The sequence below is a fragment of the Mycteria americana genome, chromosome 2 (genome assembly GCF_035582795.1).
Source record: "Mycteria americana isolate JAX WOST 10 ecotype Jacksonville Zoo and Gardens chromosome 2, USCA_MyAme_1.0, whole genome shotgun sequence".
Taxonomy (NCBI): Eukaryota; Metazoa; Chordata; class Aves; order Ciconiiformes; family Ciconiidae; genus Mycteria; species Mycteria americana.
The window spans coordinates 59797401-59811608 of NC_134366.1; the positions used below are offsets into that span (position 1 = coordinate 59797401).

General features: G+C 40.6%; 1 protein-coding gene across 2 annotated transcripts in view; it reads left to right on the top strand.

Annotated features, from left to right (window-relative positions):
• The window catches only part of RECK (reversion inducing cysteine rich protein with kazal motifs), a 69584-nt gene that overhangs the window by 8688 nt on the left and 46688 nt on the right, over positions 1 to 14208 (top strand). For both annotated transcript variants that reach the window (XM_075493632.1, XM_075493631.1), the window contains exons 3-4: positions 3396 to 3470; positions 7729 to 7765. In XM_075493632.1, the coding sequence (XP_075349747.1) occupies positions 3396 to 3470; positions 7729 to 7765 (112 nt within the window). The remainder of the gene's footprint in view (positions 1 to 3395; positions 3471 to 7728; positions 7766 to 14208) is intronic.

A 14208-nucleotide genomic window follows, 5' to 3' on the forward strand; every position in this document is an offset into this window, starting at 1 on the left:
GCAAGGACAAATGCAAAGTCCTGCATCTGGAAAGAAAGAATCGCTTGCAACAATATGAGTTGGAGATTGATTCACCTAGGGAGCAGATTTGCTGAAAAAGGACCTAGGGGTACTGGTATACAGACAGCAAGCTGAACATGAGCCAGCAGTGTGCCCTAACAATAAAGAAGATATCCTGGGCTATATTAACAGGAGCATAGCCAGTAGGTTTAGAGAAATGATTCTACCCATTTAGTCAGCACTTGCTGACCACATCTAGACTACTGTGTCCAGTTTTGTCCTCTTTGTTACAGGAAAGATGTCAGTAAACTGGAACAAGTTACCAGAGAGTCACCAAGGTGATTGGATGGCTGGAGCATGTGCCCTCTCTGGAGAGGCTGAGGGAACTGCCTTCAGCCTGGGGAAGAAGGAGCGCCTCAGAGCAGCCTTCCAATACTTGTAATAAGATTGCTCAAAAGACAGAGCCAGGCTTTTCACGGTGGTACATAGTGGGAGGACAAGTGAGAGCAGTCATAAATTGAAACTACAGAGTTCCAGCTGGTTGTAAGGAGGAACTTTTCCACCATGAAAACACAGAGGCTGTGCGTTCTCCATCCTCAGAGGTTTTCACAGCCTGACTGGATAAAACCCTTAGCAACATGGTCTGATCTCATTGTTGACCCTGCTTTGAGCAGGAGGTTGAAATAAACGATCTTCTGACATCCCTTCCAACCTGAATTATTTTATTATTCTATGACCCCAGAAGACCCCAAATACCACTGCAGTTCTTTTCTTGCTCTCATTTTTGAAACCAGTACTATTGTTCTCTTGTTTTCTCTTTCCATGAATTTATCATGTTGCAAATTTAGAATAGAACTGTAATGTATTTCTCCTTCTGAAAGGTCTGAAATGTATCCTTATTTCAGTTATTCCTGTAATTTCCAGTTTCATATCCCACATTAATAGGTCTGTTTCCATCCCTTTTGTTGCCTAGTTTCTTGTTTTAATTTGTAAGTGTTTGACTTAATTGGACTGCTAAAGGACAAGAACTAAAAACATGATTAATGTGGGACCAGAAAACAATTTAAAATGTGCTGAGAACTCAATTTATATTAACACTTCCATGAAACTCTAAAAGACAAAACCAAAGCAACAACAAAAACACCACCAAAAAGATTGATTGAGGTAAAGGCATCTTGGAATAGACTGTTAAAATATTGCTACTGTTGTAAGGAAATGAGATGAGCAACACTACAAAATGGTCTGAAAGACACCTGGGAAAGGAAGATAAATTTACATGATTCAGAATTGTGTATGAAAGTCAGTAAGGTAAGGTGAGATAAGATTTTTTTTTTCCCCAAGTATAGCTATGCAAAATAATTTAAGTTGGAAGAGTCATTTTGTCTAACCTGCTCAGAGAGGTGCTAGCTTCAAACTTAAATGAGGTTGCTCAGGATCTTGTTAGTCAAGTTTTGAATATCCTCAAGGATGGGCTTTCCACAGCCTCTCTGGGGAATCTGTTTCAGCACTTAACTACCCTCATGGTGAAGATTTTTTTTTTCCTTTGCATGCAGTCAGAATTTCTCTTGCTGCAGCTTGTTACTTTTGCTGCTCATCCTTCTACTGTGCAACTCAGAGAACAGTCTGACTTGTCTTTTTTATAATCCATCTTCAGGTACTGAAAGACAGGAGTTTAGATCCCCCCTGCTCCCTCTTAACCCTTCTTCAGTTTGAACAGATTCTTTTACCTTGGCCTGTCTTGGTATGTGGTAAAGTCCAGTATCCTTTGTGGCCTTCTACTGGACTCTCTGCAGTTCATCAATAACATTCCGTGCACAGGGGTGGCACAAAACTCAGTTTGGTATTACAGATGTGGCCTCATCAGTACCTAATAGAAGAGAATGGGCATCTCCTTTAACCTGCTGGCAGTGCTCTTGCTAACGAAGTGCAGTATGCTGTTAGCTTTCAGTAGTGCATTGGTGCACTGCTGACCCATGTTCAACTTGTCATCCACCAGGACCCAACACCCTTTTCTGCAAAGCTGCTTTCTAGCCAGTGAGTACCCAGCCTGTACCGTTGCATGGGGTTATGCCATTTCAGCTGTAGGATTTTGTGTTTGGCTTTGTTGAACTGCTTGAGTTTCCTGTCAGCCCATTGCTACAGCCTGTTGAAATGCATCTGAGTGGCAGCTCCACCGTCCAGTATACTGATGACAGCTCCCAGTTTAGGCTCATCTGCCTACCTGCTGAGGACTTTTTCTGTCCCATTGTCCAGCTCACTAGTAAAGCCGTTAACAGTATTGGTTTGACTCCTATATTATACCACTTCTAAATGGCCAACACTTAGACATTGAACTGCTGACTGCTAATCTTTGAGTACTACTGTCCAGGCAGTTTGTCGCCCACCTTGTAGCCCACCCATCCCATCCATGTTTCACCAGTTTGGCTCTAAAGATATGGTGGGAGACCATGCAAAAACCTTTTTAAAGTCAAGGTAGATAACATACACTGTTCTCCACTTTTTTACTAAACCAGTCTTTTTGTTATGGAAAGCTATCAGGCTAAATTTGCCCTTGGTATGCCTCTGCTGACTGTTCCCAATCACCCTCACAGAAGCCATGTGCCCTGACATGGCTTCTGTGAGGATTTGTTTCACAATCTTCCTGCGGGGTGAGGTTAGGCTGAACAGCCTGTAATTCCCTGGATTATCCTTCTTGCCTTTCTAATGGATATGATGTTTGTCTTTTTTCAATAATCAGGAACCTCATCCAGTCACTGTGATCTTTCAAAAATGGTAGCAAAGCTGCCTTGCAATGACAGTGGCTAGCTTCTCAACATCCTCAGTTGGCTTCCCATCCAGTCTCATGAACTTCTGGATGTTCGGTTTGCTTAGATGGTGCTTAACTTGATCTTGCTCTGCTGTGGGTAGTATTCATTCCCCTATTAGTTTTGATAGTCTCTTTAACTGATCTAGGTTTTGTTCATCTTTGTTCCATAAAAATTACTTGTTTCAGGGTTTTTTGGAAGGAGTTTAGTTGCCTGAGGTCATGTAATGTGTAACAGAAGGTTAATTAAGTAAATAGAGTTGTATAATATTTTGATATGTGGGGCAGAAATCCTCTTATGTTTTTCACACTGCCTATTCAATAGAAACTTTCTGATTGAAGTGTATGAGGAGAAAATTCTCATTCACTTCTAAATATAAAAATTCCTTCTTCATTAAAAAGTGGAATGTATTTGAAAGACTATAGATATATAAAAGAAAATCTTAACTTTGCATTGTTTACATATTAACTGTTAGCCAAAGTTGTCAAAGGGTAGATAGTAGTGAAACTAAAAACAATGAAATCAATTGAAAAAAGTATTCAATGTGTAGTTACATTCTATATGTTTTAAGGTGTGTTTTGTTTCTAACAGATTTTGTCTTCTAAGAGTGATTCCCGTTTGAAGCACTTACTGCAGCGAGCACCTGAGTATTGTCCAGAATCAATGGTAAGGCTTGCTAGTTTTTAATTAAGGAAAACAAAACAACTAATCTTATATTAACAAAGTTATGCTTGCAAAAATAAGGTTTTAATATAACTTGTATTTTATTTACTCACTGAGTTTTGAGCTGGTAGAACGTGTGTCTACATCTTCAAGCTTTTTATTCCTTGTTATGAGGACTAGAAAGATTCTTATAATGAGATTTGATCCTCAACGTAGGATTTTTTTTTTTTTTTTTAAAGCCATTGTATATTATGCTACTTGCAATAAGATGGGACTTGACAGTTTTGCTAGGTGTCCTGGTTGTGTAACCTATGAAATACAATGAAAATCTGACCTATGTTGTAAAAAATTGTGCTGGGTGGTTGTCGCTTGGATGTTGACGGCAGCAACTTAAATTAGGTCATGTGTTCCAGCTTGCGTATGGGACAAAGTTGTGAGGTCTTGGTTGGGCTAAAGCAAGGAGACCGTCATAGCTGCTATGAATGCTTTATGACCATATCTGACAAACTGAAGTAATGCTTTTATTGGATAAGTAAGATTATGTTTTCCTAGAAGTTCTCCAGTGTATCACTAAAAAAATGAAGAATGTAATCTGCTTAGAGATGATCTAATTGGGGAAGAAATAAGCCCTATAATTCAGATTGTAAATTCTGGAGTCTTATCTCTTGGCAACTTACAATATCTCAACACATTTGCTGTCAGAAACGTCTGCTTTCTTCTTGTAATTTTTGTTACTTCTGAACAGTATCAATACTGTTTCCAGCTAGCCTAAAACATATACTCAGCTCAAATGGGCAACGTGTAGGAGTAATAAATCTGAGAATAACATTTTATAAGCACCTTTGCAAGAGTGTGTTTGCTTATAGATCCTTTCCTCCTGCGTGTCAAAAGTACGTTTTTTCAATGTTTTTTTTCTGTGGATCACCAGCTCTAAGGCCTTGGAAAGTTGTAGCCAGCTGATGGTATGAGTAAAACTTGTGACATGAAAACATATCAAAGTGGTGAATGGCATTTGTTTTGGTACTGGTTTTCTTTGTCTTTTATTCCCTGATAGGAAGAGTAGGATCTATCTGTATAGTAGAGGAGTGCATTTTTAGAAGAAAGGATTGAAGAGTATCTGAAAGGAGGAAAATGATTGACACAATGATTTTTTTTTTAACTTCCAATTACCGTCTTTATAAATGGCAAGTTTTCTGTCCAGTGTGTATCTTAAATTAATATCACTGACCTGGTAATACTTATAAACTTTTTAAAAGACATCTGGATATAAAATAGTTAACAGTTCAACTTAATACCATGTTTGCTGTTCTCAGATACCACTTGTCTTTGTCGGAGCTGTGTTCTAGTGACATTCCACGGATGAGTGGATAGGTTATGAATTTAATCAGATGGTCTATTTTCTAGAGCACTGGTTACAGACATTGTGTTGTCTATATTCCTTCAGGTAATATGATAGAAAGGGTATTACCTGGTATTAAGTAATCAGTAACTGCCAACCCAAGAGGCAACTTTATCTTAGAATCATAGAATCATTTAGGGTCAAAAAGACGCTTAAGATCCTCAAGTCCAACCATAAACCGTCTCATGAAATAAAGGAAGTCAATTGAATCAATGGGGTGGAACTAGTAGAACTAGCAGCTCTTTACCCTTTTCTTTTGAGCTGACTTGGACTCTTACCTAAGTGGGAAACTCCCACAGATACGGAGGAGGACAGTTTTAGATATTTAGATACAGATGCATTGCAACTTTAGAAAGTCATTCATTCCTGTGATGACAGAATCATTGCATGACAGTATGGGTTGCTGTTTCAGTGTGATTGAATTGAACTTTTTGTTTTGTTTTAAAGAACGTGTTCAACACTTTCATTTAAAGCCCCTTGTGGTGGGTTGGCCCTGGCTGGACACCAGGTGCCTGCCAAACCACTCTATCACTCCCCTCCTCAACTGGACAGGGGAGAGAAAACATGACAAAAAGCTCTTGGGTTGAGACAAGGATAGGGAGAGATCACTCGCCAGTTATCGTCATGGGCAAAACAGACTCAACTGGGGAAAATTAATTTACTTTGTTGCCAATCAAAAGGTCAGACTAGGATAATGAGAAATAAGAACAAATCTAAGAACACCTTCCCCCCACCTCTCCTTTCTTCCCAGGCTCAACTTCACTCCCAGTTTTTCTTACCTCCTTCCCCTGTGTGGCATAGGGGGACAGGGAATGGAGGCTGTGGTCAGTTCATTGCACGTTGCCTCTGCCGCTCCTTCCTCCTCATGCTCTTCCACTGCTCCAGCGTGGGGTCCCTCCCACAGGAGACAGTCCTCCACAAACTTCTCCAACATGAGTCCTTCCCATGGGCTGCAGTTCTTCAAGAACTGCTCCAGCATGGATCCTTTGCACAGGGTGCAGTCCTTCAGGAACAAACTGCTCCAGTGTGAGTCTCCTGCGGGGCCACAAGCCCTGCCAGGAAACCTGCTCCAATGTGGGCTCCTCTTCACGGGGTCACAGGTCCTGCCAGAAAACCTGCTCCAACGTGGCCTGCTCTTCACAGGGCCACAGGTCCTGCCGGGAGCCTGCTCCAGTGTGGGCTCTCCATGGGCTGTAGTGTGGATATCTGTTCCACCATGGTCCTCCATGGGCTGCAGGCGGACAACCTGCTTCAGCATGGTCTTCACCACAGGCTGCAGGGGAATCTCTGCTCCGGCACCTGGAACACCTCCTCCCCCTCCTTCTTCACTGACTGTGGTGTCTGCGGGGCTTTCTCTCTTACATATTCTCACTCCTCTTTCCCAGCTGCTGTTGCACAGCAGTTTTTACCCTTTCTTACCACAGAGGTGCTACTAACATCACTGATTGGCTCAGCCTTGGCCAGCAGCAGGTCCATCTTGGAGCTGGCTGGAACTGGCTCTGTCAAACATGGGGGAAGCTTCCGGCATCTTCTCACAGAGGCCACCCCTGCCGCCCCCCCGCCTCTACAAAAACCTTGCCATGTAAACCCAGTACACCCCTTAAGACTTGTCACTTGCCTTCTTACTCTCTGTAGAATTTTCCTCTGATTTCATCTAATTAAGGTTTTCCTAGTGCTTGCTTAAAAAATATTGAATTAAATAACATTGTACTAAAACACATGTAATCCTTCAAGGCTTTTCTGTACTCTTGTCATTTTAAATACTATACTGTGATCATATTGTCTAAGTCTTGTAAGACTCCAGTTGTAGGATGTTAAACATTTAGCATACAGTGCATAGCAAGTCCCATAGCTTTTAATTCTTCAGACTTCTAACACAGCGCACCCACTGTAACTGCGGTATGTACTTGTTTCTGACAGTTGAACTAAAATTCTTACCTTAGATGGAATTCTTCCTCTGCTGCCTAAACCTCCTTCTTCTAGAACATTTGTAACTTTTATTGGGTGTTTAACATAAGTGCCTGTGGCAGACCGGTGTCTGACCTGAGATTTCTTTTATACTAGCCCCAGTGTAAAGAATCCCCCATAGTCAGCTTGGCCAGTAGTCTTGGTGATAACAGTAATGAGAGAGATAGGGACAGCAACTCTGGTAAGCTCTTCATCTTTTTTTTTTTCTGCAGAAAAAAACCCCAAAGAAACATTTACAGAATTCTTCTGCCTAATACCATCAGGCACTTAGGTCATTTAGCAGAACCTGTGCTTAGGACCAGAAGTGCTTTGCAGTCGGGGGGAACCCAACAGATCCCTATTGTAACTTTTCATGTTAGTAAACTTCACTTATACAACTCTTTCTTCCATGTATCTGCCTTTCCCTGAAGCTACATTTCTCTGTCTCTGGGGTACCTTAAAACCTCTTTCTTTTGTGTGTGTGGTTATATGTGTTTGGGTTTTTTTAAGCTGGTGGAAAGCAGTGCTAGACAATAAGCTTCTCCACAGGTCTTGGTGCTAGATAAATCTTTTTCTTTGTCTAAACAGTTGCTACTTAGTTCTCTAAACACTGGTGGAGAAAGATGACTAGCTAGCATATTCCAGGTAATCACAGCATGTTCTGCACCTACAACAATGCTGCTATTGATTCCATACTCTGTAGATGGCAGCCTTCTCATCAAAGCAAGTGGCACTCAACTTATATCACGTACTTCTTCAAAAGATGTTGTAGACATAGATGTTTTAGACAAAAGATGTTTTAGACATTCTTCCAATAGGATATTTAAAACCCAGGGCAAAAATGCTGTTTTGTGTCTGCTAGAAACTCTCTTATTCTGTCGTCTTACGTTTGCTTAATTGCATTTTACTTTTCAGGGAGAAGTGTGGGGTTGTATAAACTCTTCTTTGCCAGGTAAGAAATACTAGTTTACTATTGGATGTGTTGCTTTTTCACCATATACATGTTTTGATGTTGCATCCACCACCTGCGCCTATAGATTTCATGATAATTTAACTTTCATTATGCTTCCATTATAAACTGTATTTGATGTTGTTTCCTCTAGTCTAAACTGGGTTACCTCTGCTTTTTTTTTTTAACACTTCTTTTCTTTTCCTAGTTAGAAAATGTTTAATATCTTTGTATCATTAAACATGTGCGCTTCTGTGACACGACCAAGAAATAGCAAAGTTTCTTTCCTTTAAAGGTTTTCTACTATTTTTAGTTTCAGTATACCTTAGCCTGATCTATAAAATCATGGATTATTGCAGCTTTGCTCTAGATGCAGTATAATTTGGAAAAAAAACTGAGTAATGGGGAAATAGTAAGAACTAGACAAACAATTTCAGAAGTGCAGAGGCTCAGATCAAGAACCAACTGCTTGCTACAGGTAGATTTAGAAAGTTAAAGCAAAAATCACAAGACAGGACTGTTATGTTGAAAGGTCAAAAATAGATTAAATTGCACTTAACTAGTACTATTGTGTCATATGTAATTTCTAAAAGACTTTGAGTGAAATTAGCATGCTATGGGTGAGAAAGTGGTAGTGAGGAAAGAGGAGGCTGTAACAGTTTTATGGCATCTGCTCAGACTTCCCACCTGCTTCAATTCAGAGGTGAACTGTTGATTCCAGTGCATGCAAAGAGATTTGCTGTCTTATATTTTGCTAGGTTTACTTAACCAATAATATCTTTTGGAGTTGCAGTGCTTCTGTCTCATCTAAAACCTGATAAATTTTTAGTTGGAGACAATACCTAATCTTCATTGAAGTTCAGTAGCTATACACAAATGAGTGGCAATGCTTTTACTGCGAGAAGTACATATTTCATTTGGAATGTTAGGTTTGTGTAAGCAAGTGAAAAAGCATCAGAAATCTTTGTTAATGAACCACTTCCAAATTGTCTTCCTGTACTTTCTAAACTGGTGTGAGGCCTCTTCAGTGCCTTTATGGTAAGATTCTATTATCCTCTGATTTGTGGAAAAAAAGTCACTCCTTCAGTGGTGCTGTAAATCATAGTTTAGTCCTGTGATAAAAGTGAAATCTTCCTGTAGTATCTTGAGCTTGTATCCTGAACTTTGTACCTGCACGAAGCCAGTCACTTTTCATTTTCCTTGCATGTGAAGTTACGTTACTGTTTTCTTCTTTGATGTGAGCCACTTTTAAAATTCTTTTAAGTATTCTCCAGTGATTCCATGCACTGTAGGATTTTGTAAATTAATGGTGTGGTGTATGTAGGACAGCATTATAGGGGAAGCTCTTACTGCCTTTCTGGGAAATCAGTACAACTGAGTGCCTCTGTGAGGTGCCTGTATGCTCGTGCACACAGCATGGGGAGCAAACAGGAGGAGTTAGAAGTCTATATGCAGTTACAGGGCTACGATTTTATTGGGGTCACAGAGACATAGCAGGAAGGCTCCCACAGCAGGAGTGCTGTGATGGACAGGTACAGTAAAGACAGGCCAGGGAAGTGAGGAGAGGGAGTTGCCCTTTATGCAAGAGTTTAACTGGCATGCATGGAGCTCTGCCTGGGGATGGATGATGAGCCAGCTGAGAACAGCACATGGGCATATGAGTGGCATGGTATGGGCATATCAACATATTAGTGAGCAGTCCCACGTGGGTGATGTTGTGGGTGTCGGCTACAGGCTGCCTGATCAGGAAGAAGTAGTAGATGAGGCCTTCTTCATACAACTGGAAGAAGTCTCATGTTCATGGGCCCTGATGCTCATGGGCAGCTATAATTGCTCTGGTACCTTTTGAAGAGACAACACAGGAGGGCACAGGCAATCTGCTTGGAAGAATCCCATGGGATATCACCCTGGAGAGAAGAGAGGTCCAAGAGAGCTGGTTGATTTTTCGAGGATCACCTTATCCAAGCTCCAGTTATGCATGATGGGGTTAGAAAAGCCAGAGCCTATCTGGAGTTGATCCTGGTGAGGTATATGAAGGGCAGCCAGAAAGCTGCCCTGTTTCTGTAACTACATTGGCAGCAAAAGGAAGACTAGGGAAAATGAGGGCCTGCTGCTGAATGGGGCAGGAAATGTGGTGACAAATGACATTAAAAAGGCCATGGCCTTCTTTGCCCCAGTCTTTACTGGTAAGATGAGCCTTCAGGAATGCCAGATCCCTGAGATCAATGGTAAAGTCCAGAGCAAGGAAGACTTGCACTTGATGGAGGAGGATCAGGTTAGGTAATATTTAAGCAAAATGAACACAAATCTGTGGGACCTGATGGATACCCTTACAAGTGCTGAGGGAGTTGGCTAATGTCATTGCAAGGTCACTCTCAATAATCTTTGAAAGGTCACGGCTATTGAGAGAGGATGCTGAGGACTAGAAGAAAGTAAATGTCACTCCTGCCTGTAGAAAGGGCAAGGAAGGTCCTGGGGAACTACAGGCTGGTTAGTCTCACCTCACACCCTGGGAAGGTAATGGAGCAGATTCCTGCAAACCATTTCCAAACACATCAAGGACAAGAAGGTGACTGGTTATAGTCAGCATGGATTTATGAAGGGGAAATCATGCTTAACCAGCCTGATAACCCTCTATGATGAGATGACTGGCTTGTTAGATGAGGGGAGAGCAGTGGATGTTGTCTGTCTCAATTTTAGTAAGGCTTTCAGCACTGTTTTTTATAACATCCTTATAGACAAACTGATGAACCATGGGCTGGATAAGTAGACAGTGGAGGTGGACTGAAAACTGGCTGAACTGCTGAGCTCAAAAGTTTGTGGTCAGTGGCACAGAGTCCAGCTGGAGGCCAATATCCCAGGGGCTGATGCTAGGTCTAGTCCTGTTTAATATCTTCATTAATGATGGGACAGAGTGCCCCCTCAGTGTATTTGCAGATGACACAAAACTGGGAGGAGAGGTTGCTAGACCATATAGTTGTACTGCCATTCAGAGGGATGTTGACAAGCCAGAGAAATAGGCAGACAGGAACCTCATGAAGTTCCAAAAAAGGAAATGCAAAGTCCTGCACTTGGTGAAGGCCCCATGCTCCACAGTACACAGGAGGCTGACCAGCTTTGTAAAAAGCAGGAAAGCAGCTTTGTAGAAACATACCTGGGGATCCTGGTGGACAGCAAGTAATCCAGCAATGTGCCCTTGTAGCAAAGAAGGCCAACAGCACCCAGGCTGCATTTAGGGAGAGTGTTGCCAGCAGATCAAGGGAGGTGATCCTTCCCCTCTACTTAGCATTGATGAGACCACATCAGGGATACTGTGTCCAGTTCTGGGCGACTTGGTACAAGAAAGATACGAACACGCTGGAGCAAGTCCAGCAAAGAGCCACTTTAAGATGATTAAGGGACTGGAACATATATGAGGACAGGCTGAGAGAGCTGGGATTGGTTACCATTATCAAGAAGAGAAAGTTGCAGGGGGTGGATCTTACCAATATGTATAATTATGTGATGAAGTATGTAAAGAAGATGGAGCCATGCTGTTCTCAGTGGTATCCAGTGGCAGGACAAGAGGCAGTGAGCACAGATTGAACAACGTTAACTTCCATTTAAACATAAGAAAATACTTTTTTGCTGTAAGGATGATTGAACAGTGGGAGAGGTTGCTCAGAGAGGTTTTGGAGTCTCCATTTGTGGAAGTATTCAAAACCTTATTTGGCATGGTCCTGGGCAGTCTGCTCTAGCTGACCTTGAGCAGGGAGGTTGGACTAAACAGTCTCCAGAGGTTCCTTCCAAACTCAGTGGTTCTGTGGTTTTCTTTCTGATTTTTCTCCCCTTTGACTACCCTCAGTACAGAAAGTATTTCATAACAGTGTTTAGAATGGGGCCACAAACTGAGTTTTGACTGGATCAGCATCTCTGATTTTTCATAGTACAGCATCCACAAAGTGTTTACACACACACACTATGATGAAACTGTATACAGCTGTCCCAACATCGGCATTATCATGAACAGTTGGAGAATATTGACTGGTAAACAGATGACTTTGATAGTTATTTTCTTTCTTAACAGCTGTATGACATACCTGGCAGTTTAGTTAAGAATGCATGTGGAAACCTGTTTTGCATATGTGTTTTAATGGCATCCTGTCATAACACAACATATATGCTAAATAATTCAGGACTCTGCCTTATAATTTGCTGCTTGATATATGCTTTGTGTTTTTTCATTATAGTTTGTGTTTTCTCCTCTTCCATTCCTTCCCCACAGCAACTTGATATTACTGATCTGTGTTAAAATTTAGAAATTGTTTGATTTACCAGTAACTTCATCATGATAGTTACCTTAAAACATTAATATTCTCACAGGTACCACTTGAGCTACCATTCTTTTTCACATTTGTTTCCACTTCCTTAAACACATCACTATGATCTTCTATTAACTTCCTATTATGGCTCATACTCACAAAACAACACTGTAAGTTATGTTTTATTGTCCTTGCCAAGATAGTGTTGTAAGCCTTAAATACTTTAAGACTAGATGTTCAGGAATGTAAGTATTCTCCAAAAGAAAATTATTTTTCCATGTTTTCTGAAGGCAAATATCACTAGTTTGTCAATGGGTGTTTATTAAATCCAGTAGGTTTTGGGACTTTTCTGGGACATTACAGTTTCTTTATGACCATGCATATGCTATACTGTTCAAGAAACTGCTTACAAAAGATGATCGAGGGACCCTCAGCTGAAGGGGGGAGAGGGGGAGAGCAAACCCGGCAACCTGTAATTCTAGGTGATAACTATGTTCCGATTTTTAAGCTTTATCATTCTCTGTAAGCAGACTGTAGAAGACTTCAAAGAGCCAACAAAATTCTGGGTTGGGCTTTCTTGCACCCTTCTTGACACATGCAACTCTTGAACATGAGAAGCCTAGTTGTTTTTCACTTTCTTCTTTTTCCATCTTCCTTTTTGTTTTCCTCCCCAGTTTCCTCGGGATCACAGTGATCCAGCATTTCTCAGATATTTTCAGAATGTAGAATGTTTCTCTCATCACAAAATAAATGTATCAGAGATGACATTCTAATTTTTCATGTTTACGCAGCTTTTTACCTCTGTTTCTGACTTCAATACTCTTGTGGAGACTGCAGTAAAATGTTTATAATAAGGAAAAAAAAAAGTGTGTTTGTTGTAAGTCATCTCACTAATGTGATGTGGCTTCTGGAAACTTTTTAGAGGAGATGTGAGACAAGAGCCTGTGTTACACAACTAGATGATCTTTTATAGTTCAGGGATCTGTATTGTACTTTTATCAGTTAATTTGGTGAATAATCAGAACTATGGACTCCAGTCAATTAATTGTGCACTGAAGATGTATTTTCATCTAGAAGTGCATGCATTTTAATTCCTTTGACTACAAAATTAATTTATAAGTTGCTGTATTAAAATTGCTGTTCAATGTTTTTTTGAAGATGTGACATCAGTTGTTTTCTCCACAGGCTTGTCTGCTACTCCTAAATATCCTGGGGAAAGGGCCACTTGCCAAGAAAATACTAACTATGGCTGAAACTTATCAGCCTTCTTAATTTGGCGTGTATTTGTAGCTTGCTTCATTCTTTTAGCACAGTTTAGTTCCAGTAAAAGCATGTCTGAAAAGCACAGGCTCTGTATTGCACAAAATATGGATGCTTGATTGTTCAGTGGTGATTCACTGGTGACTATTCAGTGGTGACATTGCCCCTAAAGCTGTACAGCTGTATTTATTATGTGTTTCTCCTGGATATAGCTGGTTATTGCAGCAGAGATTTCTGGAAATCTTGTTTTCATATTGCACATGATATTTCTTTTACGTCTTTTAGATTGCTTATACCTTACAATATCAATCCTATTGATAAATATTCTACTGAACATTACTGTTTTGATTGAAGGGAGTCTGTGTATAGCTCCACATGTGAAAGTTATGGAGAAACAACTGCTACATTATTTTAGGCATAAAATAGAATGTGGTGGGTAGTTGATTTGGCAATTAACTGTATATATGTAGTTAAACATATATGCATGACTTCCACGTAGACATGAGTTTACTTTTGGAATTAGTTTAAAACAATGCATCAAATTCTGAAATTTTTAACATTGGTTACAAACTACTGATGTGTGAACAACAGTCATTTTTTTAACACTTTCAAAAAGATGCTCAATCTCTGAAAAACTAATTCCGAACCCCAGTTATGGAAGTGGAAGGTGAGCTGCGTTTGCAGTTGTTCGTGGCCTTCACAGCTGCTTTGAACTAGTTTGAATTGGAAAGGTGAGCCAATACTCTGAATAGATGTAAAGAGGATTTGGACAGTCTCCATAAAGACCAGTAAATCAGTGGCCTACAGTGCTTCCAGAAGGTCTGGACCATTCAGATAGTACATGACCACTTCAGACTGACAGAAGGCAGGCTGCAACCAGAAGCT